The sequence below is a fragment of the Cupressus sempervirens genome, chromosome 1, assembly GCF_028749045.1.
Source record: "Cupressus sempervirens isolate cs-2001-9-10 chromosome 1, ASM2874904v1, whole genome shotgun sequence".
NCBI lineage: Eukaryota > Viridiplantae > Streptophyta > Pinopsida > Cupressales > Cupressaceae > Cupressus > Cupressus sempervirens.
In genome coordinates, this window is record NC_143118.1 from 670,336,772 (window position 1) to 670,362,791 (window position 26,020).

The window sequence follows — 26,020 nt, forward strand, 5'->3', positions numbered from 1 at the left end:
TGAAGCTATTGTATTTTCTAATCGATTTTATTTGAATGAAATAAGAACAAGGATTAGAGATTTATACAACAGGTATCACTAGTGGAGAATAAGATCAATATCAAATTGTCATATGCATAAATTCCTCTATCGGGTTATGAAGGCATCAAATATTGTAAGGAAGTAGGAGAATAAGCGAAGCATTGGTGGTATTTAAGGAAGCAAATGAATTTATTATGTGGCATGAACAACTAGCACATGATCAAGTTGGCTGATAAGGATTGCAAAGAGAACGATACTACCTCTATGGGTAGAGGAGTCCACATGTTAAGGCACGACAGTCAAAATCTACACATCAAGATTGAGGAGCATTATAACAACATGGTATAGTCACCTGTGCACAAACCCATTCGAGTTGATAAGTCAAAAGAAATAACAAAAGCTTCTATTGATCTATCGGCAAATAGGTGGTCACATCCTTGTATACACGCTTGTAAAGCACAGTGTATGGGAGAAGCGATAACACTCAACATGGACAAAAGTGATAAGACAACACACAGATTTGACTCATTGAAACTATTAATGTCATTACAAGACTCTCCTTAACTAGTTCATGTGTCACATGGATGCAACTGGAATAGGACAGGAAGTGTTGGCATTATATGACAAATGATGTAAATGGGATATCCCGTCAGGAAATTGTTTATCCTTTACGGGGAGGAAGGTTAAAGTCTCATTGTTACTCATCAAAGTTTACATCATGGACCAAATCTTATAAAGAGGGGTTTGTCGCCTTAGAAAATAATATAAAGACAATAAGGGGTAATAATAAATGAGAATTCTTGTTTCAGACCTTGGTTTCAAAATGCATTATCAATGATAACTATGAGGGATCAAATAGCATTAAAATAACAAGGAATCATCATTAAAGGTAAGTATAAATATTTCGTTCTTATGATACTCATTTTAATATGTTGAGAATTTTGATTAAAGTATATCTATAGAAAATGAAACATATGCATATATGTTCAATGTATATACTTAAATTAGATATTTGTATATACTTAAATTAAATATTTTTATGTACAATTGAGTATTTATTATCCTTAAGTATTTTATTTATCTAATCATTGTATTCTCTCCCATACTTTCTTTACAAGCATTTGTCTTGATCTTTTCCTTCAAGAACGCTCTTGCAAGAAAAAGAGGGAGATTGAGATTCAAAGGGAGATTGACAACTCATTAGAGGCAACCGTGGACAAAGAGAGGAGCCAAAAAATAAAATAAAAAAAATGCTTCAATCAAACTTTTGATGATCTTGGTTTAGGAGTAGATCTTGTTAAAAAAAAATGCTTCAATCAAACTTTTGATGATCTTGGTTTAGAAGGAGTAGATCTTGTTGAGATGGATTCTCCACTAATCAGAAACTATAACAGCTAAAGGACTATGATTTATAGGATAAGGTCTCATGTATGTAGGCTAGAAGGCCTTATGCTATCAAGATACCTATTCAAGTATGAAAGCATGACATAACTTGCTACTAAGAGGTTAGAAGGATGATAACAGATTCAGAGGGAGTTTGACAATTCATCAGAGAGAACCTTGTACTAAGACGTCAAAAAAGTTGATATCAGACTAAGAGGGAGCTTTGACACTTTATTAGTAACCTTGACAAGAAGGTCAAAAGGTTAGTGAAATCTTTTATATTACATTCTTGTTTATGAGAGATAAGGTTGAGGTGAAAACCTTGTTCTCTGATATGTTTTATGGTGGATGTCATGACAATACCACATGATAGTTGTCGTGGTGACTTCATGTGAACTTTTAATGTCATACTTGTATGAGCCTATCCCCTGTGTACATCATGAGGAAATAACGACTTCTAAATGATTATCACTTGTATTTGGAGAAGTTATTGAAAGGTGACGACCTTACAATAACTTGTATCATGATATACATAGTGTAAATGTTGAAATAAATCATGAAAGGGCTTTATCTTAAAAATCAACAATTAGGTGGTAGATGTCATTAGTTTGACTATTTACAAGTTGTTTGTATAGATATATTTTAGGTACTTGGTGAATATCCTGCCTTGATATTCTGATAGGCCATTACCACATTGAGTACTTGGTGAATACCATTTAGTTGATGTTCTGATAGGCCAATACTATGAGTACTTGGTGAATATCATTTAATTGATGTTCTGATAGGCCAATATAATGTTATCTAATATGATATCAAAAGTGTATTTGGTGAATGTCGTGTTAACATTCTGATAGGCCACTACCCATATGATATCATATTACGGAAGTCTTTTGATCAAAGACTTCTTTAATGTGTGACTTCCTAATATTACCACTAGTGTAGTATCTGTCTTGTGTTTATCCTCCCTAGCTAAGAGGGAGTGTTGATCTTTAATAGCTTCTGTCAGATAAACCTATATATATGTAATTATATAAGAGATATAATTAATATATATTTATGTTCATTATATTGAGATATAAGTTTATTGTTATATAAGATACACACACACACACATATAACTATGATTAATATTAATCATCTAATTATCGAATAGACATGTCCCATGAAGGGACATGTCTATTCATGACCTATGCTCAATATAAATATGAGAGGATGTTGTGTTTGAAAAACACATAACAAACATTATGGCAGTGCGATTACATTTGCAAAGATCTTGGAAATCTAACAATTTGTCATATTAATAATACTCATTATTTACGCATGTTCATATGTGTTATCTATACACATACATATATGTTATATTTCAAATATACGTATATTTACATATACATTATATTAAAATATATGCATACATATATGTAACACGTACAAATGTACAAAAGTACTATGGGTATTATTTATAGAATAAGTTAAATCTGAGATTACAAGAAACATGCAGAGCATCCAGATTTTCAAATCAAAGGTAACAATTTTACTTTATTTATGTGAAATATAATTAGCCTATTAGGTATATGCATTTGGTGACCTAGTTAGCTCATTGTGGACACTTGACATTGTCTAGTTTGTCCCAGTTTGCTTTCTCCTGACCATGGTGTTTAGACTCATAGCTGTTAGCTTGGTGGCAGGTTGATGCGCTCATGCCCTATTCCCTCTTTGCTGATGCTTCCCTCCCCCTTAGCCATGCTCCTTCAAGAAGAAATAACATGGTGAAAGCATATTTTCACATTATTCAAATGTAATTTAGTTATCATAAGTAATAACCGTATCAACTAACCATTTACAATTTATGTAATATCAGAATGATTAACCAACATCTTCAATTCCACATGAAACATAACGAATAACCAATATTCCTATTTGATATGAAATAAAAAATGAGTAAATACTTTAACCAACCATTTAAGATTAAATTGAAATATCAACGGTTAAATGGAGATTTCAAAATCAACAAAATAGCCGATGTAACCCCCTCCCCCCCATTGTCCCTGATGAATATTTGCAATTAAATACACAAGAAAAATATCCATAATACTTTATATAGAAAATTTTATATTCTCAAATGGCATCAAGTCACAATGGCTCAATTTAGATCACTATGTAATTGTATTAATCTATAATTTATGTTCGTGGAAAAAGATAGGGAACTTTTTGGAAGATTTCATCATAATCTGCCCAAGTAGCATTGTCCTCAGCCTGTTGGTCCTACTGAACTTTGCATTGGGTGACATCTTGGTTTCGTGAGCAAAGCTTAGGCACCTTGAGTATTCTGAGTGGTTCTATTTCCACTACCCCTGGGTCTCGCACTTGCAAGAGATTCCAGTCAATAACATGCTCAACATTCGTTATATACTTCTTAAAATAAGATACATGAAACACATTATGCATTCGGGCAAGGGCTGGAGGTAGAACAATTCTGTAGGCTACATGATTTACAATTTCCATACTTCAAAGAGCCCCACATATGTCATTTTTACCAAATTTGATAGCACTCTTATGTGGTTTTACTTTTAAGAGAACCTTTCCTCCCACCTTAAATTCTCTGGGTGTTTTTTTTGCATTTGCATAACTCTTTTGACGATCATTTGTCTCCATTAATCTTTGATGGATTTGGACTACTTGTTCTTCCATTTCTAAGAGCATCTCTGGAACAACAATGATTCAAACCTTAATCCTTTTCCAACTTATAGGAGTTCTACATTTTCGTCCATATAGAGCCTTAAACGGTGCCATCTTAATAACAGACTGATATGAGTTCTAATAAGCAAATTCTACTGATCCATGTAGTATACCCATAGGAGATCTTTACTTGGTTTACCCTTTTTGTTTGTTCGTTGGTTTCTGAATGGTATGCTGAACTGATATTCAATTTTGTTCCCAAAGCGGAAAACAAGGTTTGCCAAATCTAAATGTCATTCTAGTATCCCTATCTGATATAATCTTTCTAGAATCCATGAAGTCTGAAAATTTCCTTTACGAATATATGGGCAATTTTTGGAACTCCAAAATTTCCTAGAATGAAATGAGCTACCTTTGTTAGTCGTTCCACTACTACGAGAATAATGTCATGCTTGTTTATAGTCATAGGTAATCCTTGTATAAAACCCATACTAATTGTTTGCCATTTCCATTCTAGAACTTCATTTGGGTGTAGCAACCCAATAGGATACCTATACTTGGCTTTGACCTTTTGACATTCGAGACAACATGCGACAAACTCAACTGTTTCCTACCTCAAGCCCTACCAAAAGTATATTGGTTTCTTATTGGCTAGCATTTTTGTCATTCTAGGGTGGCCTGAGTAAGGAGAGACATGGATCTCCTCTGAAATCATCCTCTAGATTTCAGAATCTTTAGGTATATATATTCTTTCTTTATACCTTAAGGGTCCGTTTGATTCGTGGAAGATGACTGGAATTGGCTTTTACAAAATCTGGATTTGAATTTTTTTTGCGTTTGTCTCAAAAGTGGCAAAATGGAATTAGAATAGCAGACTTCTAATTTTGTCTCAAAACCAGATTTTCCCACTTTCTACTAGCAAGTAGGAATTGAAAATCAAACTTGGTTATGCTTTTTGAGTAGTGTAAAAATAATAGATTGGACTACTTTTTGGAGTGTGCCTTCAACTCCAAGCTTACACATAAAATTGAGTCTTCACACTCATCTTCCAAGTGAAACAAACGATTCAAGTAAAATCCCAAAAATAGGAATGAAGATTTGCAAAACTTTGATTAGGTTAAATCAAGATTTGTAGAAATCTTGATTTCTACAATTCCACAAACCAAACGTATCCTAAGAGTCAATTTATTACCAGCCGATAACCTTCATATCTGACATCATAAGGATCTCATTGGAGAGCTTGACGCACTTGATTATAGAAACTATCTCTTGGTAGACACTGAAGTACTTGCTACTTAAGGCCAATATTTATTGTTATAATGGCCGAGACATGTCTTTGCCTACTCAAGGCGTCAGCTACTTGGTTTTCTTTTCTTTTTATATAGCTGATCTCAAAATTATAGTCTGCTAAGAATTCCAATAACCTCCTCTGATGAGCATTAAGGTTGGGTTGAGTGAACACATACTTCATTTCGTGATGGTTTCATTTGAGTTCATATGGTATCCTGATCAGGTAATGTCTCCAAATTTGAAGAGCGTGAATGATGGCTGCCAATTCTAAATCATGGGGTGCATAATTCTGTTCATAGTTCTGTAACTTCATGGACTCATATGCAATAACTTGATCTTCTTGCATGAGGATGCCCATTAATCCTTCTCCTAATGCATCGATAATAGCCACAAGGTGACCCTTAGGATTTGACACCCTGAGAATAGGTTCAATAGTTAACTTCTCCTTCAAATACTCAATGCTGATTGACAATTTTCTGACCAAACAAACTTCTACCCTTTCTGTTGGAAGGTAGTTATGGGGTGAGCTATCCTAGAAGTCTAATGAATTTCCTATAGAGCCCAGCTAAACCCATAAAGCTTCTGACTGCTGACTTCTGACGCCGTGATATATTATTTTTGTCTCATTCTAACAGTGTTGGGCTGAGATTAAATATTCATCTTATGGAAAAGATAAATTTGTCTTCTTATTTGAAATGATGCAAGTGGGTTTAAACCAAAATTTGGTGATAACTGATAATATATAGCAGAAGAATTCAGTTAAAATATTAGTTATATTTGCTGAAAGTATCGGGCTAACAAGCAAGGAGCACAGTTAACTTCATTTGAAACAGTGTTTTTAATGTGAACCAATGCCCCTATTAAAACAATTTAATGTAAAGTATTGCCACATCAAAACCATTTTGGAATTAGCTTGTGCGGAAGTATATGCTTGGACAGTTCAAGCATATTTAGTTGCCATTGAATATGTTGATGGTAACGATGAACTAAATGCAGTTATAAACTATTCTTAACTGTTGGCAGTTGTGGTAGACAAATAGTTGATATATAAGTAAATAAATGAAGCATGTGTGAAGATATCAAGATATTATATTGTGTTAAATTCATTGCTGATTTTGCTCATGTGATAAGAGCACGATAATGTATACTATGAAGTGCATTGTGTGGAAGAGAAAAATGTGGGTGGGGTTATCTTAGATCTGAAGATTGTATGTTTCTCTTATTTGGTGTTAGAATTGGGAAGAAAAATTCCACCATAAGCATCCCGATTAGCAAAGAATGGCATCTGCTTACTACCACTGAGCAAGAGGAGCTGTCAAAGGAAATATAATACTATGTTATTTAGGAAGAAAGACAAGGCCCATATGTGCTAGACTATAAACATTTCAGTAGTTAATAATTATGAAAGGAAGACAGTAATTGCTAGCGAAAATGTGATCACAGGGAGGAAGGTAGCCTCGGTTGGTGATTACAATTATTAAGAAGACATAAATTGTTGCCACTAACCAGATCCAAGAAGAGTAAAAGCATCTGGGACACTGAAGAGGATTGAAAAGAAGCGTGCGAATACCAAAGAAGGGCCCACATCACCGAATAAGAAATTTGGAAAATGGGCAGTCAACTACTTAGGGCCCATGACATTGGATAAGGTGCAGATTGGGCATTGCAAATGGTCACACTTGATTTTACCACGTCAAGATCATAAGGATTGGTCACCAACTGACCAAGAGCTACGTGCCTTGATTTTTTTCTCTGCAAATGCTATTGCATGTGTTGGAGTTTGAAATTCTGAGGGAGCTAGACATTTTATTAGAGGCAATCTTGAAAGAGAGGGAGCAAATACAGGAAACATGTATTCCGAACAGTAAAACATATACAATCTCCTTGAAACCAAGGCAAACCCTACTACATATCAAAGTGAAAGGTGAGTAATATTCTACAAGGAAACTACAAGGACCCTCTTGAAATTGGGAATTCAGATAGAATCAAAACAACTGTATAGAGGGAACTTTATATACTCACACCAAGGAGATGATGATAGCAATGATGGATCATTCATGGAAGCAGAACTTCAGTGCATTCCTCAAGATACATAGAAAGAATTTATCACTCATGAGAACTAAGTATCACTAAATAGATACTATCACCCAACAAGAGCTTTGTGCGAGCAGCAGTCCCTGCCTTTTGGGGTTCATGTGTTGGATGTGTGGTGGGGAATGTATTCGGTGGGGCAATTATTTATGATTCAGCTGCAGTACTGGTCATGTGTCATAGAGTATGAGATGTGACATGAGGAAAAATTGTAAGATCGTTAGCTCGGTTGCAGTGAAATACAAGAAATCATAAGTGAGCAATCCTGTTCATTATATCTTGTAGCTTTCTTCTCAAACCCGGTGACACAGAAAAGCTAGATAGAAGTCAGTAGAACAATGTTTCAAAATACTAGTAACTAGATACCTGCGATAATATCTGATTTATATCTGAAGTGCATACGAATAGTTTCTGAGTATACGACAGAATATTAATACGTGATAATAGCACACAATAATCTAAAGGATAATATCACAGGTTCTGAAATAGAAGATTTTGAGCAGAATTATCAGTTGGACAGCTTGAATTGAAAATATTATTAAACTCTGTGTGATCGACATTCTTTATCACAGCCCCTTCTTTTTTTCAGTCAAAATTTGCTTATTAGAAATAATAAAATAAAGAGAATGACTTAAGCAAATCAGTCAAGGTTTAAATAGATGTCATTGAGAACAATTACCAAAACAAAGAAATGAAAATAATATAAATAATAATAGAGGGCCTACCAAGCTGAAGGAAATAAATAGTTATGGCCAAGAATAGGATGACCGTAGTTTACTTTGGCACACTTTGCACAATACAAAATAACTTAAATTAGTGCGAATTATGTTATAGATGCCTGTTTTAGTGAAGGGACATGAAGGCTATAAACAGGTGATAAAGCTGGAGGTTAGGAGAGAATTAAAACAGCAAAGATAATTATCTCAGAAATCTGATTTGTCTACATCCACATGCGATTAGGCATCAATTATCTGAATAGGAAGGAAAGAACGCCAAGTAGCCATTCTATGTAACAGCAATGAGTACAAGGGAAGGAAATATTGTAGCAACAGATAGGAGCATAGATAAACCTCAAAGACAGTGAATAAAGAAGAAAGGATTCTAGATTATAATACTTAAACATTAACAGCAAACAAATGAAATGGAAAATAATGAAGCGAATTGAAAGAAGGAAATATGACAAAACTATAGTGCGCTGGCTGTAAGAAAACTTTAAACTGTATATGAGCATCTATATTTTGAACTCCTATAAACTGTATAGCCTTTAATACAATGGCTAGTAAAGAGCAGCAGATTTGTTAGAGGAATTTACAGGGGACATCTAGCTTTGGATTCTATGTTTTGGTATATAAACATGTAGCAAAAACTTTGTATTCTATTTTATGTTTTTGGCGACTTTTACAAGGGTCCATATATTCGGTGAGATGGAGACGGCAACATATTGAAATAAGAAACTTGGAAAATCTGTATGAGCTGCATAATATTGCGACATATATATTATGTTATGCTTTGTAAACGTGTATGAATTGTATACATAAGCTGGTGAATGGCAAAAATTGATGCTGAGAACTTTTGCTTTGCTTGGCTTCTGATGTAGATGATGTGCCTGCAGAAAAAGAATGTGGTGGTTAGAGCTACAGAATAGTTTAATGCAAATTCTGTAATGAAATATTGTAAACATTTGAGAAGCATGAATTATTTTAATTGTGTGCCTGTTTTTATGGGAATGTTCATTTTACCTTGTTGCTTGGTGTTGTAGTTTTTCAAAATTATTGCAATGATCATTAGTTGCCTATGTACCCTGCAATTTGCAAATAAATATAAGTTAGTAGTTCAATTTGTATTTGTTTGAAGTAAATTTGACTGTGAGTAATTGTAGTAGTAGAAAATTGTGTAGAAATGCTTACAGTTGGAGTCTCTCTTGTGATTGACGTGATTGTGTGGTCCATAGCGAGTGTAAAAGTGCCTTGAATCTCAAAGTTCAACATCATGTAAACTGCTGCAGACATAGTTTCTGTGTACTTGTCAAACTCAATTTTTGTTATTTTTGGGAAGTGGTCTTGCAAGAGCTTGCCGTGTAGACTACATTCAAGGATGTTGTCTTCTGTTTCAATGATACAGTGGAGATAGGGTTGAAATTGAAATGTTGTATCTGTTTCGAACTTAGTGCAATGAATGTCAGTTGGATCACCTGTTGTTGATACAGACACTACTTGTTGGCAGACTGTGCACAGTGGCTGGTATGGTGAGCTATGGACATTTTTGGCTCGTAACGTTCTTGTTACCTGGAACGAAGAGTGAGGTCAATTGTAACTGATTGTTGTGATATTTTTGTTCTTATTGAATATTGAATTTCAGCTAAGTGTTATTTTTTGACTTACCTACAAATTGGTGTTTGCGAGTTCTTGTAATGATTTTGTAGTGTAGTTGTCGTTGAGCTTGTCTATGTAGGTGGCTAGGCTTGATCTAATAACTGCTGAACCTCATGGGCCGGTGTGTGTGACATTTTTTAGTAGCAGCAATAGTGTTGTTGGCAATGTTGTCGATCTGCAATATTTTCTAGGCTTTTGTAGCTATAGTTATGTGTTTTTGGCACTATGAACTAGCAACGGAAAAGTAGATATCAACAATTGAAGTACTGAAATTAAATAAAAGCATTATGGTAAAAGTTGTTGTATGTTATTTGTTACTTACAGTAGTTGTGTCAGACGGCCATTGTCCATCTCTGATTTGGAGCTGGAATTCTGTGGGCTTGTGTACATATGAAGTTACAAAGACGCCAAGACTGCTAGTTGGATAGCTGTTGTGTGATTGAATCAGTTGGGATATTTTGGTATCAAGTGACAGTCTTTGGTGTTCGCAGAGAGTAGGTATATTTTCCACTTCAGTTTCTGACCTGAATTGTATGCAGTAGTTAACATTTCCTCTTTCATATTGTGAGTTTTTTTTTCTTGATTCCAAATTTCTAAATGTGGATGCTTGTTCTAGGAGGCAGCCAGTGCAAGTATTTATCAATCAAGGTGTTGGTAATGTTTGCTGTTATAGTGAGTAGACCGGTTTTGTCTATCAAATCTATGTGTACAATTGATGATCTCTGTTCATTTTGTGCAGAGTTCTTGCAAGCTGGTCCATATGTAGCTAGGATGTCACCCTCAAAGACTGTTGCCGATTGTGTGTTGCAGATGTCAAATATGGAATTTGGGGAAGTCGCAGTAAGCTTCTATCTACAATGAAAGTAGATAGATTATGTTCAAATACATGGACTGTAACAAATGTGTATTGAGCCATTGTAGAGAAAGAGTATCAAAGCAATAAGACTACTTACCTCTTTTGCTTGTTGTTGTGGATAGTAGTTGGAGAGCCTTTGTTATGATCTATGTCCATGCTTTGCTGAAATTGACCTATAGTCAACATGTAGCTAGTATGAGATGGTTAATTTGTAGCTTATGATATTTATTTTTATGTTTGATGTGAGAAATAGATTATGGTGTCATTTGCTATAGTTATGATTGGAGTGCAGGTATAAAGTGGTCAGTCCAGTATGTGTCTAGAACAGTGGCTTTTGTGATTTTAATGTCCATGTTATGTATCCAAATATGGTCGAGGTTGCTTCCTATTTGTGTTGTTTTGTTCTCTGTTGCAAGTTTCAAATTGTGTTGTTGCATGATGTCGAAGAGGTGTGATTTTTTTGTTGATGTCTTTAGAATGTCGATGTTGAAGTCTCCTGCAATTAGTAGTTTTGAATGTTTCAGTAGAGTGGTGGTGATGGTTTGCATGAAAGTTTCAAGATTGTTTGTTGGTGCAGTTGGTGTCATAGATATGTTTGCAATGCGCAAGCATTTTTGCATATGAGAAATGTCAATTATGATTGATTCGAGGTGTCTTGTTGTGTATGTTTTCATATTTTGCACTATGCTAGTTCTGCTACTACATGTGAGCAATCCATGAATGACATGCGATGGGTAGAATTCAAATTTTTCATTGAGTAGTGGCAGTTGGTCAATGTACTTGGCTCTCGTCTCTTGTAGGCAAAGTAGAGTTGCATTATGCAAGTCATGATCGTGGTCTATGTTTTTTGCATGTAATTGCAAGCTTCGGGTATTTAAAGTACATATTCTAATGGTGGTTAGTGATGTAGGAGGAAGAGTGTAATGTAAAAGCCACTGTGATGATGTTTGCAGCCGTTGCATTTTTATTTTGACTTTCTGGGAGAGCCTAAAATTATTGTGATGTAGTTTGTTCATCAAGTACAATTTTTCTATGTCTCTTACTCGAGACAGAGTAGTCTAGGAAAGGCCATGTTGATAGACCTTTGTGGGGTCAAAAGCAATAGTGTCCATTGTCAAGCTCTGTGCTCTGTGAATAGTTCTTGCAGATGCAAGTTGTATAGGGAATTGCGATCGTATGACTATGTTTGTTAATGTTTGCATTCTTCTTGTAATTCGTGTCAGCAGTGTCCATGTAGCTGGTGTTCTATCTATGTACATGTGTTGCATTTGTTGTTTTCGTAGTTTTTCGACATCAGGATCATTGAACTTGATCTAGAGGATGTCTTCGTTGTTGTCTGTATGTAGTTGGAATGTGCCATTAGCACTATTGACCAAACCATCTTGTGTGTCAAGATCGCCTGTTATAAGCTCAACTAGGATTCCTGGCTTCATGAATATAGTTGAGGGTAAGCTTGTCCTCTCTACTTGATGAGGGTTCTTCTCTAATGTTCTGTCTTTTCGATCAATTGCTTCAAGTTTGTAGAGTGTTGTTGGTAGGAGGTCTAACATTTTTTTGTTGTGGTCATCAACAACAGAGTTGCATTGGAACAAATGTGGTAGTTTTGGATCGTTAGGTATAGGCTTCAAACATGCTCTATTTATGTACCAAATGTCTTGATCTGTTTGTTCAGAGATTCTTATACGGTTTATAATGAAGACAAAATGTTCATTTCTTTGTCTAACGACAGTTTTCAAGTTATAGTATTTGATATTGTCAGTCCAAAATGTGTATAGAACTTTTTCGCCGTTAATTCTTGGTTGTTCGAAAATCCATTCGTCACATACTAGTTCTGCTTGGTAGAAGTTACCAGAAAATATGATGTCTATGTTACCAAATGGTTGTGTTGGTGTATGTTTTATTTGCAATAGTCTTCTGTCTATGTTGTATAAGGTTGTTGATCCTATCAGTGATGTCTCATCGATTAAAAGAACTTGAAGTTGATCCAGTCTCTTGGTCAATATATCCAAGGTGTCCGAGTTTAATGGTGATGTTCGATGAGTTACATGGTAGATGAAATATGGAATGTGCAGTTAAGCCGCCTATGTTGTATGCAGCCTTCCTTGTCGGTGTGACAACAATGCCTTTTGGTTTGAGTGGATCGCTTTGTAGTTGTTTGTCATATAGGCAGATCAAAGCCTCAGAGCAGTTTTGCTATGAAGGTCTTGCCAGTTCCTGCTCCTCCTGTCAGGAATAATTATAGTGGTTTATGTGGGAAAAGTCTTTTTGTCATAATGACATCTTTTAATATTGTTTTTTGCTCTCTGTTTAATTTTCTTCGCATTGTGAAGCATTCTTCCATGCTCTGCAAGAATGGATGTGCAATTTGTGAAAATAATTGATTCTGTATAGTTTGAATAGTTTGCTTTGGTTTGGGTTTTCTAGTGTTCATTAGGTCATTAGCTAAGTTGTATTGTTCTTGTGTTGTTGATTGATTGTTAGATTGTATTTGGTGATTGAATATCATTGTTGCATTTTTGCTGTTCTTTATTTCGTTTTGTACATTGTCTATGTTACCCTATCCATAATGACTTTGTGCATTGAACATTTTTTCAATTTTTGCTATTTGTGTTTTTTTATCATTGAATGCATCAACCCATGTGCTGTGTTCTAATAACAATGTTTCCTCATTTACTCGAAAAGGCATGTATAGCATTAGTTTCTCTCCACAGTAATTGTCATAGTCAATGTGTGGATTGTATTTGACAAAGCGGATAATTTGTGCTTTTCGTCTTTTTCGAAAATCAGTTGATTTAGTATAGTAGAGTGTAGTGTACTCAGCTAGTGATAAATTGTCTAGTGTGGTGGGCCTTGATATGTATTTTTCTATTGTAGAAGGATACATGATGTTCTCAAAGTTGTCATGTTCTTTAGCCAATAGTTTTGGACTTTTCAGCATGAGAACTTTGCTATCTGACGGTGCAGTGTTAATAAACACATTTTTTCTTGATGATTTGTGTAATGGTAATGATAGTGCAATATGGACAGCCTGACGACTAGACATTTGTTGGTAGTTTAGTAACGCATTTCCAAGTTTGCGTATGAATTCTATTTTGTTGTTATAAGCTATCGTTGTTTGCTTGTGCAATTGTTGAAAGGCTAATGTTGTTGTATCTTGCTTTGTCATATAGGAGCAACAGTAGGATGCAATAGCATAGGCATCTAGTATAAATTGTGTATCAGTATTCGTATACCATAGGGACAACACTTGGTTCTCTATTTAGTAATAGTACTCTTCTTAATGTCATTCATAGCATTAAGATATAATCGGCTTCAGTAATGTGGAACTCATTGAGGAATTGATCAAATGTAACATCTCTTGAATATTGTTTGTGCTCAAGTTGTGTAAAGAGCTCTGTTGCTTTCTTTTTCATTCCTGTATCTGTTGTTGGTAAAGGCTCTAGAATAGTTGTTTTTCTCATTGGAGGCATCGGGAAGTTGATGTCCTGTACCTCTTGCAGCTTTTTGTGCAATGGTGTGTTTGAATTTTGACAAGGTTTCCATATAGAAGTGTAGAGTCAGAAGAGACATATTTGTCGACAAAGTTCTCAATTTCTTGATTTGTGCATTTTCCATATATAGGTGCGTTTTCAGTCCAAACCTTAAAATGTACATGTTCATTACCTTTATTTTGGAATTCAGTGACAAAGAAGTAGTCTAACACTTTGCCATACAACTCTGTATTTGTTAACATCATTCTACAGAATGCATTAAGTCGATGATTGAAATACCAAGTGCATAGAATTGGATTTTGTTTTATTCGAAAGTCTATATTTCTATCCTCTATAGTCTTAGTGTCTTTATAATTATTGTCAGCATAGATATCATCCACGGCTTGTACTAGTGGTAGCCACAAGTGCTCAGCACTTGTCAGTGTGGCAAAGAATGTTGGGGGTCCTAATTGCTTGTCCAAGTAATCAGGCGATGTACGAATACTTTTCAATGCTCTGAATCCAATTGGTGATCTTAATATTCGTTCAATGTTTGTAGGGGTGCGAACGTCTTTTGCCAACAACTTTTTACCTTTGAGCTCAACTTTTCTTATGCAAACCCATGCAATGGAGGAGATTTGTTGAATGATAAGTTTTATTGCTTTAAAGAAAATGTCCGTAATATGTGTGGCAAAGTCATTGTCTACATGCATGAGCTCTCATTTCACTATTTTTTGGAACGAGAAATTTGGGACAATGTGTTGTGGTCTTGGATAACTATAGAAGAGAGTTGGAAAGTTCATTCTGTCCGAGTTTTGATCTTGAAATATTTTAAGAGGTCTGATTCCTTCAGAAGGTGCAATCTCAATTATCGTTGTTTCAAGATCTTTGATTGAATGAGTGTCATTGAACCAACGGATAAGTGATTCTAAGACTGGTTCATTATTGAGTGCATCATTGTCATTAGACTCTTGCATTTCTGTATTGGCGAGAGATGCTATCTCTTGTTTTTTTCCCTTAGAGTGGCCTACCAATGCTCATTTATGACAACATTCTCTCTAATATACAAGGGCGTTGTTGCTAGAGCTGATAATGCGTTCATGACACATAAGGGTCTTATGTTGCCTTGGGCATATGCATTTTCGTACTCTAGTTTTCGCTTCAATCTTTGCAATTGTTCTGTTGTCATCTAATTGTCGAGGCAATACTCGTACTTTATCAATATCTACAGGCACATTGATGATTGTTCCGTTTAGGCCATACTGTGAGCTTTTGTAACCTAGCTCTCTTATTTGTGCAAAGGCACTACGCAATGAGATGAGTCTTTTTTCTAGTGATGTTAGTGTATGCACTGCATCAATACGTTTGTTTCATTCTATCCTCCAAGTTGCAGTAAAACGAGGAACTTTGCCAGATATAACTGCTTTGAAACATTGGGTACATACCAATTTGTCGATTTCAATTTTCTTCTCCTCGTGTTATTGGAAGAGAGTTGAAAGCATCAAGAAATGTTTGGTCAATGATTTGTGTATTTTTTTGAAAGTGTAACATTTCACAACAGTTGCATGGGTTTGTGGGTGTGTCTTTTATAACACGTCAATATGCTTTGGTTGATTTTGAGATTTGTCCACATGGTGAAAGTTGTTTAGACTTGCGTCTTTGAATTTGATACAAATGCAGGTGGAGGTTGTTTTGTGTTTTGCCATTGTTAGCTTTTTCTTGGTTTTTATTTTGTTGAACAAACCTTGTGCTTGTGCTCTTGGGTATTATATTTTTGAGGCAATGCAATGAATGCCTGCTTGTGACATGACCTTGTTGTGCTGTTATTAAGCGTATTGTTGATAGATTGACAAGTGTTGTAGACTATGCGTGAGGTGGTTGACTTTCCGTCATGGAAGATGATGATTGTTGTCTTTGGTTTTCATCACTTTTCTGATTGTTTGTGTGATGACATATTATTTCTTTTAAGGATCGTAGCGAGTTTCAAATGTTTGCATTGGTTGATGTTGTTCTCAGGTGTGTATCCAGTGAGATGTTAAATGATCTTGCAAGTAGTCTTGTGGGTGGTGCAGTTTGTGGCTCGTTAGATTGTGATGAGCCGAATTTATGACAAATATTATAGAGATCCATTTGCCAATAGGCTTTTGTGTGAAACTGAAATCAGCCTTTTGGAAATTGTGGTATATTTAGTTAAGTGACAAGGGGAACACAAAAGTAACAAAATAAAAGTAGGAAAGCGTATGCATTAAAATGCAGGAATTCATTGAAAGAAAGTGAGTTGTAAAAAGTAAAAGGGATTTTGTAAGGTACTATATACAGTTAAATTTGACCGACATGTTTGTAACTAGAAGCATAAGTAGAGCACTAGTACAATTTCATTACGCAAAAGTTTATGCTAGTTTCAAATTATTATTTATGATAGTTTCAAATTTTGCTAAAACAAGTCAATTGATCGATAAAAAATTCAATTGATTAATAGGAAAAAGAGAACAATCTTCCAAGCAAAATTATATTACTATTATTATTAAAAAGCTTAAAGGGCTTTGTAAAATCCTTGCTTGATTGGCGAGTATACAGCTCGTACCTTCCACAAGATTGGCTCGTCTGTTTGTTGGTCCCTGCTAATCCTAAGCCAGCTAACTGTGTACTTGTTGCCTGTGTGAATAAAATGATTTTGGTTAAAACACTCGAGTGTTTTATGAATAGATTGCATAGATAAGGAATTTAAGAGCAAGAAACTGTAATAAGCATATGTAATTGTATTCATATTTATAATTTATAAAAAAAAAAAAAGAAAACCAGAGATTAGATTTTTATTTTATTTTAATAAGATGTATTATTTGAGTTTTATACCTTTTTTAGTTTATTATTTAGAAATTTGTGTGAAAGCTTGCATCAATTTTAATCGACTTTTTAGTCTAATTAAATTCTTATTGGACAACTTACTCAATAGTTTTTAAATTTCAAATTTTAAGGATCTTTCAAAATAATATAATTAATTTTGAGATAATTCAATTCAGGCATTAAGTTTACATTTTTAAGTTATAATATAATAATTGATAAAGAATCTAAATATTAAAATATATAATTTTTAAATATAATAGGATTAGCCAATTTCTCAATAATTTGAAATCAATAAAATAATATGTTGACAAATATAAATTATTATCAATTGAAAACTTCGAAAACTTACAATATAACAAGTATTTAGTTTGAAAAGTCTTTAGTCATATAGTCGGAACTCTATGAGCTGCTTTGGCTTCTACTCTAAATCTAAATTTTTAATAAAATGAAAAAATATTTAAAAACAAGAAGTTCATTGATATTTGTAAAAATTATTTTAAAAAGTAATATATTGTAATTTACATCTCTAATTATATTTTCTATTTCACTCAATAATTAAAATTACTTATGAATTTCATTTCTTAATGTATATGTTCGAATTATAGATCGAGAAAAACAGATATATTTAGATATTAAAATATATATCATTATATAATAATTATAATTAGAAGTTAGAATTTTAATTATTTTTTTATTATATAATGCATTATAGTATTATGTTACGAAATCAAATATGTACATTGTAGTATATAAATTTATTATTTTATAACAAAAAAATATAAAACTTAAGTACAATAAAAAATATTTTGAATTCAAAAATTATCTAATGTATAATATATATTTTTTAACTATACAAATATCTATCTCTATATATGTATATAATAATGTATTTAATATATTCAAATATAATCTTTTTATATTATATATTTATACAATAAAATTATTAATAAAAAACTATTTTATAATCTGATCTTATGATATGAGAAATTATTACACTTAGTATTTCTCTATTATCATGACTATTATCAGTTGATTGATAACCAAGTCATGTGATAAAGCCTCACTTGATTGTGCACGTCCGTAGATAATTAAAAACTTAAAAATTAATGATAAACTGCTATGATATAAAATAGTTTTAAGTCTCTGCCCTTTGTTTGATTTATATATATATTTTTTCTTGTCTGAATCCATATGCTAGACAATTTGTAAGAGCTATTTTAATTCTTATAAAAAAAATACATATTCAATCGATAAAAAAATACTATCTTCAAAGCAACTGAAAAAATAACTTTTAGTAAAAGGGCAATGATGAAAATGTGGGGATGAAAAAATTGATAAAAAACATATTCACCTTCGGCTTTCTAAATTCAACTTAATGCCTGACTTTTCAGTATTACTGGATAACAAAGCACAGAATTAAGGAAGTTAAAAATCTCTGGAAATTTGCAATGATATGAGGTCAATCAGGGGCTCTCATTGTTAACTCAGATGTGATTGTTCCCCTATCTGCTAGACTTCTTGTTTCTCATTTATGATAGTTTGTGAATTTTTCAGATAAAAGTTGAATTGTACGAAATTGGTGAGCTTAATAACAAAGAAGCAAAGTAACGGAATCTCAAAAAGAAGCAGCAATATTTCTAGAGAAAAAGCAAAAAGGCCAGAATGCATAGCATCCATATTTCTATCATGATGAAATGGTATTTTTTTTACTGAAATGGGACTTTTATTTGCTGTAAAAATATATTTTATGGAGAACGATGAAAAAAGTTGACTCCCCGCTTACTTGGGCTTAGCGTGCAAGTCCTGGCTGGATATCACACGTATCTGGGCATGCGTAACTGGCATCTGCAAGTTTCTAGCTTACACAAATTTGAACTGAAATCGATAAAAAAAAACATATGAGAAAAGCTTAGTTAATAAGAGACGTTTGAAGTAGAAATTTTAATACCCGCTCGTGTGCGCAATACTTGATAAGGACTAACATTATATTAATTTCTATACCTGATTTTGGTGAACGCTGTTGGACAAGAATCATGGCCGCCGGTCTGGAAACACCGAAATGGTCTGGAAACACCGAAAACCTGGAAATAATGCAAAAATATGTTAAACCATACATTGCATATATTAATATCTATACCTGATTTTGGTCATATACGCTAAATAATTTTCTGGGTGAAAATAGATACCAAATTCTAACTGGCTTCAACACGTTATTTGTTTATGTAAAGGTACTTAAAGTGGATTATAGCTGAAAACTAAAAATGGGCAGCACCATAAATTCATAAATCCAGATTGTAGCCAGGAAAAACTCACTTAATATATACTCCAAAGTTCAAGTTTCGCCTAGATAGGTAAGCCCGCCATTGTAGGGATTTCAAATACTGATTTACGGCTGTAATATGTGCTTACCGAAGGCAATCACAGCTGCTATTGAAGGGTTCTTTCGTCTCCACAGCTTTGCCTTGAAGAAAAATGAGCGGGTCGACCAAATCTTTCCTTTTGTTGAGTTTTCTAGGGTTTTCCTAAAAAAAAACCCAGAGTCTTGGTTACTGTTTATTGACAAAACTAACAAATATATGCTGCTGGTATTCATGGATAAACTTCATTTGGAAAGGCAAATAGAACGGAGCAAGAAACGTAATACATACCTTGTGTCTTTCACTTCAACTGTGGCATAATTTGAAAACTGAACTGAAATGCCCAATTTTATCTACCCACAATGTCGGTGTGCTTCCTGCAAATGCATTTACTCTATCTTTTTCCCCATCGACTTGCTTCCTGACATGTTATAAATGCTCATTAAAGTCGAACAGTTTGTTATTTATCTTTAATATTATTTTCCCGAAAACCACGAAAACCCCGGCTAAAATGCCGTTCGCCAATTAGAAATTCCGAATTTCTACTTTAAATTCAGATTTTTTTAATCACAATGCAAAAACTTTAGAAAATGTTGCTGCGTGTGAAGGAAAATAAATAGAGTAGGGCAAACGAAAATATTAGTTCCCTGCCTTTAAAAGGCAGGGACTAACAATGTTGATGGAATGAGTGAGAATTTTACATTGTCGAGGGTGGGGGGGGGACTAATAACCAATGTTTCATTTCCATTGGTTGACAAATGTTTATATAGAGACATCAACTTATTTGATACATATGGACCTTCATTGGAGCAACTTGTATCAAGAACATTAATGTGCATATAAGTTTTATTATTATATTTACTTGCTTATTGTAGTGTCTCCCTTATTTGTAATTCTACACATACTATAAGAGTTATTTGCCTTGATCTTTCCTTTGTATCTAAAGTTGATCTTGAAGGAAAAGAAGAATGACACATTAGGTAGCTTATGATAGTAGCTTAAAAGAAGTTGTGATCAGTCTGGATAAAATGAGGCTTTTGAAGCAAATATCTTTGATGATTGAGATTATGAGTATCCTTATACATTAAGAGAGAGTATGATACTTCTTCGAAGGCAACGCAGGAGATTAGAAGATTAATATCCAGAGGGAATCTAGAAATACATGTGTGTGACTAGCGCAGAAGATCAGAAGATTAATACTCAGAGGGATTATAGAAATACATGTGTGCGACTGGATGATTTTGATGGGCCTATTCTTGAGTGCATCATGAGGAAGTATTGACTTATCACTAGAAAATCAGAAGATTAATATCAGATTCAGAGTGAGTCTGGCAAGAATGCTTGGAGGAAGAGAGCCTCTAAGGGAGTAACTACTGGACCTAACTTCCTAGGATCATTATTTTGAGGGAGAATTTCGAAGTGCAATCCTTTGTGAATGATATCTTCTCTATGGGGAGAAGTTCTAAGAGAAATTCCTTGTCATTCTTCTCCGTGAGAGAGAATTGAGGCGAAAACCTTTGTACCACCCTCTGACTTGGTTCATGGGGGTTACTCTTTCACATATGATATGTAATGAAAGGTGATGATCTTTCATTGACATATATAAACAAATGGTAACCATTGTAAGGTGATGATCTTATAAATGGTAGACCTGTTATCATGACAGACTTCATTAAGTTGTTGTCCCAGAGTGTTGGATGTCATGATAACGAACGTATCATGATCAGACAGAAGGTAACCATTGTAAGGTGGTGGTCTTATAAATGGTAGACCTCTTATCATGACATAATTCATTAAGTTGTCCCAGAGTGCTGGAAGTCATGATAACAAACGTATCATGATCAGATTTCATTAAGTTGCTGTTTAGGAGTGCCGAAGATCATGATACTTGTCATGATAGAGACCATGACATTGTGATTTCTTGTTATCTGTTATACTATATAAAATTGTTGTTCCAAAGTGCCGAAAATTAGATAACTCATATCCTTCTAGGATTTAACATATTCTTTTGGTAGGCATCAAGGATTTGATACCAGTGCACATACCAAAAGAATATACGTATGATGAATATCATAACTCATATCCTTCTAGGATGTAACATTTTCTTTTGTTAGGCATCAAATCATGTTAGGCATCAAGGATTTGATGCCAATGCACATACCAAAAGAATATACGCATGATGAATATCATATGATTGATATTTCTTGTTGAATCATACTTCAGATTATATTAAAAGATAACATCTAAGTTGATGGATTTCTCTTGATATCTTTAAATATGCCATTGCAAGAATATCATATTGAGATGATATCTCTTCATATACTTACGAGCATAATGTGTTCTATATCAATCCTCCCTAGCTAAGAGGGAGTGCTACGTTTGTAGTTGTAGTCAGATTGATTTGATCATGAGATACATTGTTGATGGTAAATCATCATTAGATAAATTTTCTTATATTTATATATTATATATATAATAATATATATTGTACATGTGGTTATTTATATAATTAACATATTAACTAATGATGATTAACTATAGAGACATGTCTCATGAAGAGTCTCATATTTATGAGTCTTTAAATCTGCATTTGTAAATCACTAATTACAATGGCAGTGCTATTTACATTTGCAGAAAACGATCCAGAACACTCAACAAAGGTAAGCATTGGGTGGTTGAAAAAGAACAATTAATGAAGCATTAGTTGCTGCCAAGCTCTTCTAATGGTATTTAGGGTATCATTAATCAAACCACACTCAATAGATTGGTAGGTTTGGAAATCGCATGCTAGTTGTTGATTTGTAGGCATTGTTGCAAATGTAGTAAGCACTACCATAATATTTGGTATGCATTTTTCAAGTGCAACAATCACTTACATTTATATTGAGTATAAGCCATGAATAGACATGACCTTTAATGAGACATTTCTATTCGTTTATCAGATAATTAATACAATAATAAATTTAATCATATATATATATAATATTAATTTATATCATATACTTATATCTCATATAATTATGTATATGTTTATCTGAGAGAAGCTATCAAACATTAACACTCTCTCTTAGCTAAGGAGGATAAACACATGTATTACCTCAAAGTAATATCAAGTTAGCGAGATTACAGATATCTTTGATTAGAAGATATCAATCATTTTGATATCAAGAGTATTGGTCTCCTAGAATATCAACGCATGATATTCACCAAATACTCAATAAGGCTTGATATCACATCTAATATCATGAATATTGGTCTCCCAGAATATCAATGATATTCCCCAAGTGCTCAAAATAAGGTTTGATATCACATCTGATATCAAGAGTATTGGCCTCCCAGAATATCAATGATATTCACCTAATACTCAAAATAAAGTTTGGTATCACATCTGATATCAAGAGTATTGGCCTCCCAGAATATCAAATATCATTAATTATATAATTCTGCTTGTGATGGATATTTTTGCTAAGTATGTGTTCTCTCAATTGGGATTAACCTTCATTGCTGATTTCAGAATAGTTTCTTTATATGGCTATCGTCGCACCATCTATCCAGTATCTGGATTGTTATGCCCAACTTTCCTCTTTCATATGGGCTCTCTCCATGTTAAGTGAATACTTTATTTTTTGGTGATCACTAGAACTTTTTTTTGTATCTATGCCCTGTAATACATATTAAATATATTGTATCTATTCATTTATACATTTGCAACTAAGCTCTGATACCATGTTGAATTTCAGGGATTGTTGCAAATGTAGTAAGCATTGCCATAATATTTGGTATGTGTTTTCCAAATGCACCCAATCACTTACATTTATATTGAGTGTAAGCCATGAATAGACGTGTCCCTTCATGAAACATGTCTGTTTGTTAATCAGATTATATATATATATATATTTCCAACAAAAGCTATCAAACATCAACATAGTGTCCCAAGGTTAAGATTTTTTAGTTTGTGAAGTCTTTTGTTTATGGAGTTTTTAATTCTTTGATTTTATGAGAATTAGGTTGGATAGAAGGTTGCATGATGACTAATTTATGAAGGTTAGTTCAAAAGTTAATTGTGTTTTGGTCCTGTGGACTTTGCAACATACGTAGTCAATGTGCAGGGTTATTGTTCTTAAAGTTTTATGATCTAATTTTTTGGGGATGTTGTGACCCGTGATATTTAAGATTTTGGTAGCATAATAATTTGTATAAGTACATTGGAGCTTTTGTTGTTATCTGATCATATATTAAAACATTAGGTATTAACACTTAAAAATCTTGTCATGCAACTTGCAGAAATACAGTGAGTTTGTGATTTATAATTCTCTCGATTGTGGTCAGCACTCCTATTATAAAATATTGTCTGGCATACTTTCACGTATCCTAGTTTAAACTTCAAAGAATTTGTGCATCGCCATCTTTTTCAAATGATGGCAGTCCCAGTCCTGCTCACAGAATGAACTTTACATTTTTATATTCTTTATGTTCAGATTGACATTTAGTTACTTTGCAACTTTAAATAGCATATTATATTGATCTAATCAATGTAGTATCTGAAGATTCATTTTTTTGAGTGGTACATATAATAAAATTAGTTTTTTTTTTCTTTTACAGATTGAGGGATTAGGCCTCTCTCCCAATACATTAAAGTGCATCTTAGTTTAAAAAATGAATACATAAGAGCTCTTTAAGGAGAATACGGACTGCTTAGAAGCCAAACTGAAATACATATATGGCTTGTAAAATTACCGAAATCTTTTTTTCTTGTTACTGAGCACTGGCTATAATAAAGTTTACCCTAAGGCTGAATATTGGAAAAAATCAATCCACTGACCTATATTCTATGATTAAGACTTCTAGCAGAGACATACAGTAGAGATTAACACATGCTGCTTCTGTCAGGGTTGTGTGTGCTTTCCACCTTTGTTGCATGAGTTCCATGCTTCACGAGGAACATATTTGCCTTCTGGAACTTTAGGACATTGAAATACTCCTGGAGAATGGAGAGGATTTTTCAGGCCTGATCAGTTCAATAACATCCCGTGTCACAAAATTAGGCTTCTGATATATGTAGATGTTTATTTTATTGGGAGATAAACCATTTGCTTCTAATGGGCCCTAAAATCTTTTATGCTCTTGAAGGTTTGAGCTTGGTAGCAAAATTCATGCTATTGGCAATTTGAACGTATTAACCTTTTTGTCCTCAAATATAGAATGGTAAATAAAGTTGGAACTTGACAAGGCTTTTGCTTGGTGTCCCGAAATATGTGCTTGGATGTTAGTACTACTGCTATTGGTTTGCTTTTTAAAAAAAATTAGAAATGCAGGGTAACATTACATGCTGCTGATATCAAGGGCTACCTTTTTCTTATTAGAATTTTAGGAGGGCACAGAAAGAATGTTGGCTTTATGGGCAAGTTTGACTTTTTCTATGAACATGGCTAACAGTAGATTTCTATTATTTGAAAAAATCTTTGTAGTTATTTGCTTAATTTTGTTGTGTTTTTTCTGTCCAAATGATGGCAAGCATTTTTGAATGGCATTGTTGTGTCCTAATTTGTACTTGAAATGGGTTCTGCCTCTGCAGAGCAATGCTTATGATAGATCAAGTGCTCCAAAGCAGTTCCGTATATTTGGGTGGGTCGGTCGCCTAGAGGGTATGAGCAAGGAAGCTTTGCAAATGTTTCTGCTGGGAGAATTTACTTATGATCTTAAAAAAAGCAATGCACAGACATTTGATCTGCCAATTGAGACTACTGGCAAACTTGTTAACACGATAAAGTTGGATGTACAGTCAAATCATGGAAGTTCTTCCCATACTTGTATTTATCGCCTGAGGGTTCATGGTAAAGAGCCTGAGGTCCCTAGACTGGCAGAAGTAGATGGTTAGGCATGAGGAAGTTTTTTCTTACATCACCTGTGAGAAGTGTGGGACAGTTTTTAATGGTCCTTCACTCAAATGTGTTATCTAGAGATCAAATCATGAACTGTGCGGCATTTTTTGACCATTAGAAAGACTTTTTCTTGGTGTTGTCCTCCTTTGTAATTTACATGTACAATTGGTTTACAGGCTTTTCAATTTCGAGATTTTTATCTTCACCAAGTGAAGTTGGCAATGGTAATAAGCAGGCAAATTCTGCATAAAATATGATAGTTGTGTTGACAGCAAAATATTTGTGCTTATAGCCAGTTTTGTCTCTTAATGAAGCAAAAGCGAATTGCCGAAGTTGGAAGTTGTGATAGCTCTCATGTATACATGTGTGGTGCTCTACACCTTTCAGAATATCTGGTAAGCAGTTTTTAATCAAGCATTCCCTGTTTTCAAGTTTCATATTGTTTTTATTAACTGAGATGAATATTGCCATTGTTTTTCATTTCTTGTTCAACTTTTGTGTGTAATCTATCACACAGTTTATTATTTGAAGCTGGATTTCTTTTGCAGTAGAAGTAAATCTGATTGTAGATTTAAGTTCAAAGCATTTAAAATTCCATGGGCAGAATGCAACTGTTCTGGTCAGATATGGTTTTATCAAATTCGGTCAACAATTATGTGCTCCAAAAATGAAGTGTCAATATGGATTGCTGGAAGAGATGCTTAAATTATGTTTAAAAGAAGTACTAGTTACATTGCTATGGACCACCTGAATTGAGTCCATTGCGTGATATGCATTA

The 26,020-nt window shown here is 33.8% G+C and overlaps 1 protein-coding gene across 1 annotated transcript in view; it reads left to right on the plus strand.

Moving 5' to 3' along the window:
* LOC149579657 (SUN domain-containing protein 2-like) overlaps nucleotides 1-25,574 on the plus strand; it is a 37,285-nt gene extending 11,711 nt beyond the window's left edge. Inside the window, exon 2 of the mRNA XM_089786441.1 lies at nucleotides 24,936-25,574. Within this exon, the coding sequence (XP_089642567.1) occupies nucleotides 24,936-25,238 (303 nt within the window). The 3' untranslated portion in view covers nucleotides 25,239-25,574. The remainder of the gene's footprint in view (nucleotides 1-24,935) is intronic.
* The last annotated feature ends 446 nt before the right edge of the window (nucleotides 25,575-26,020 follow it).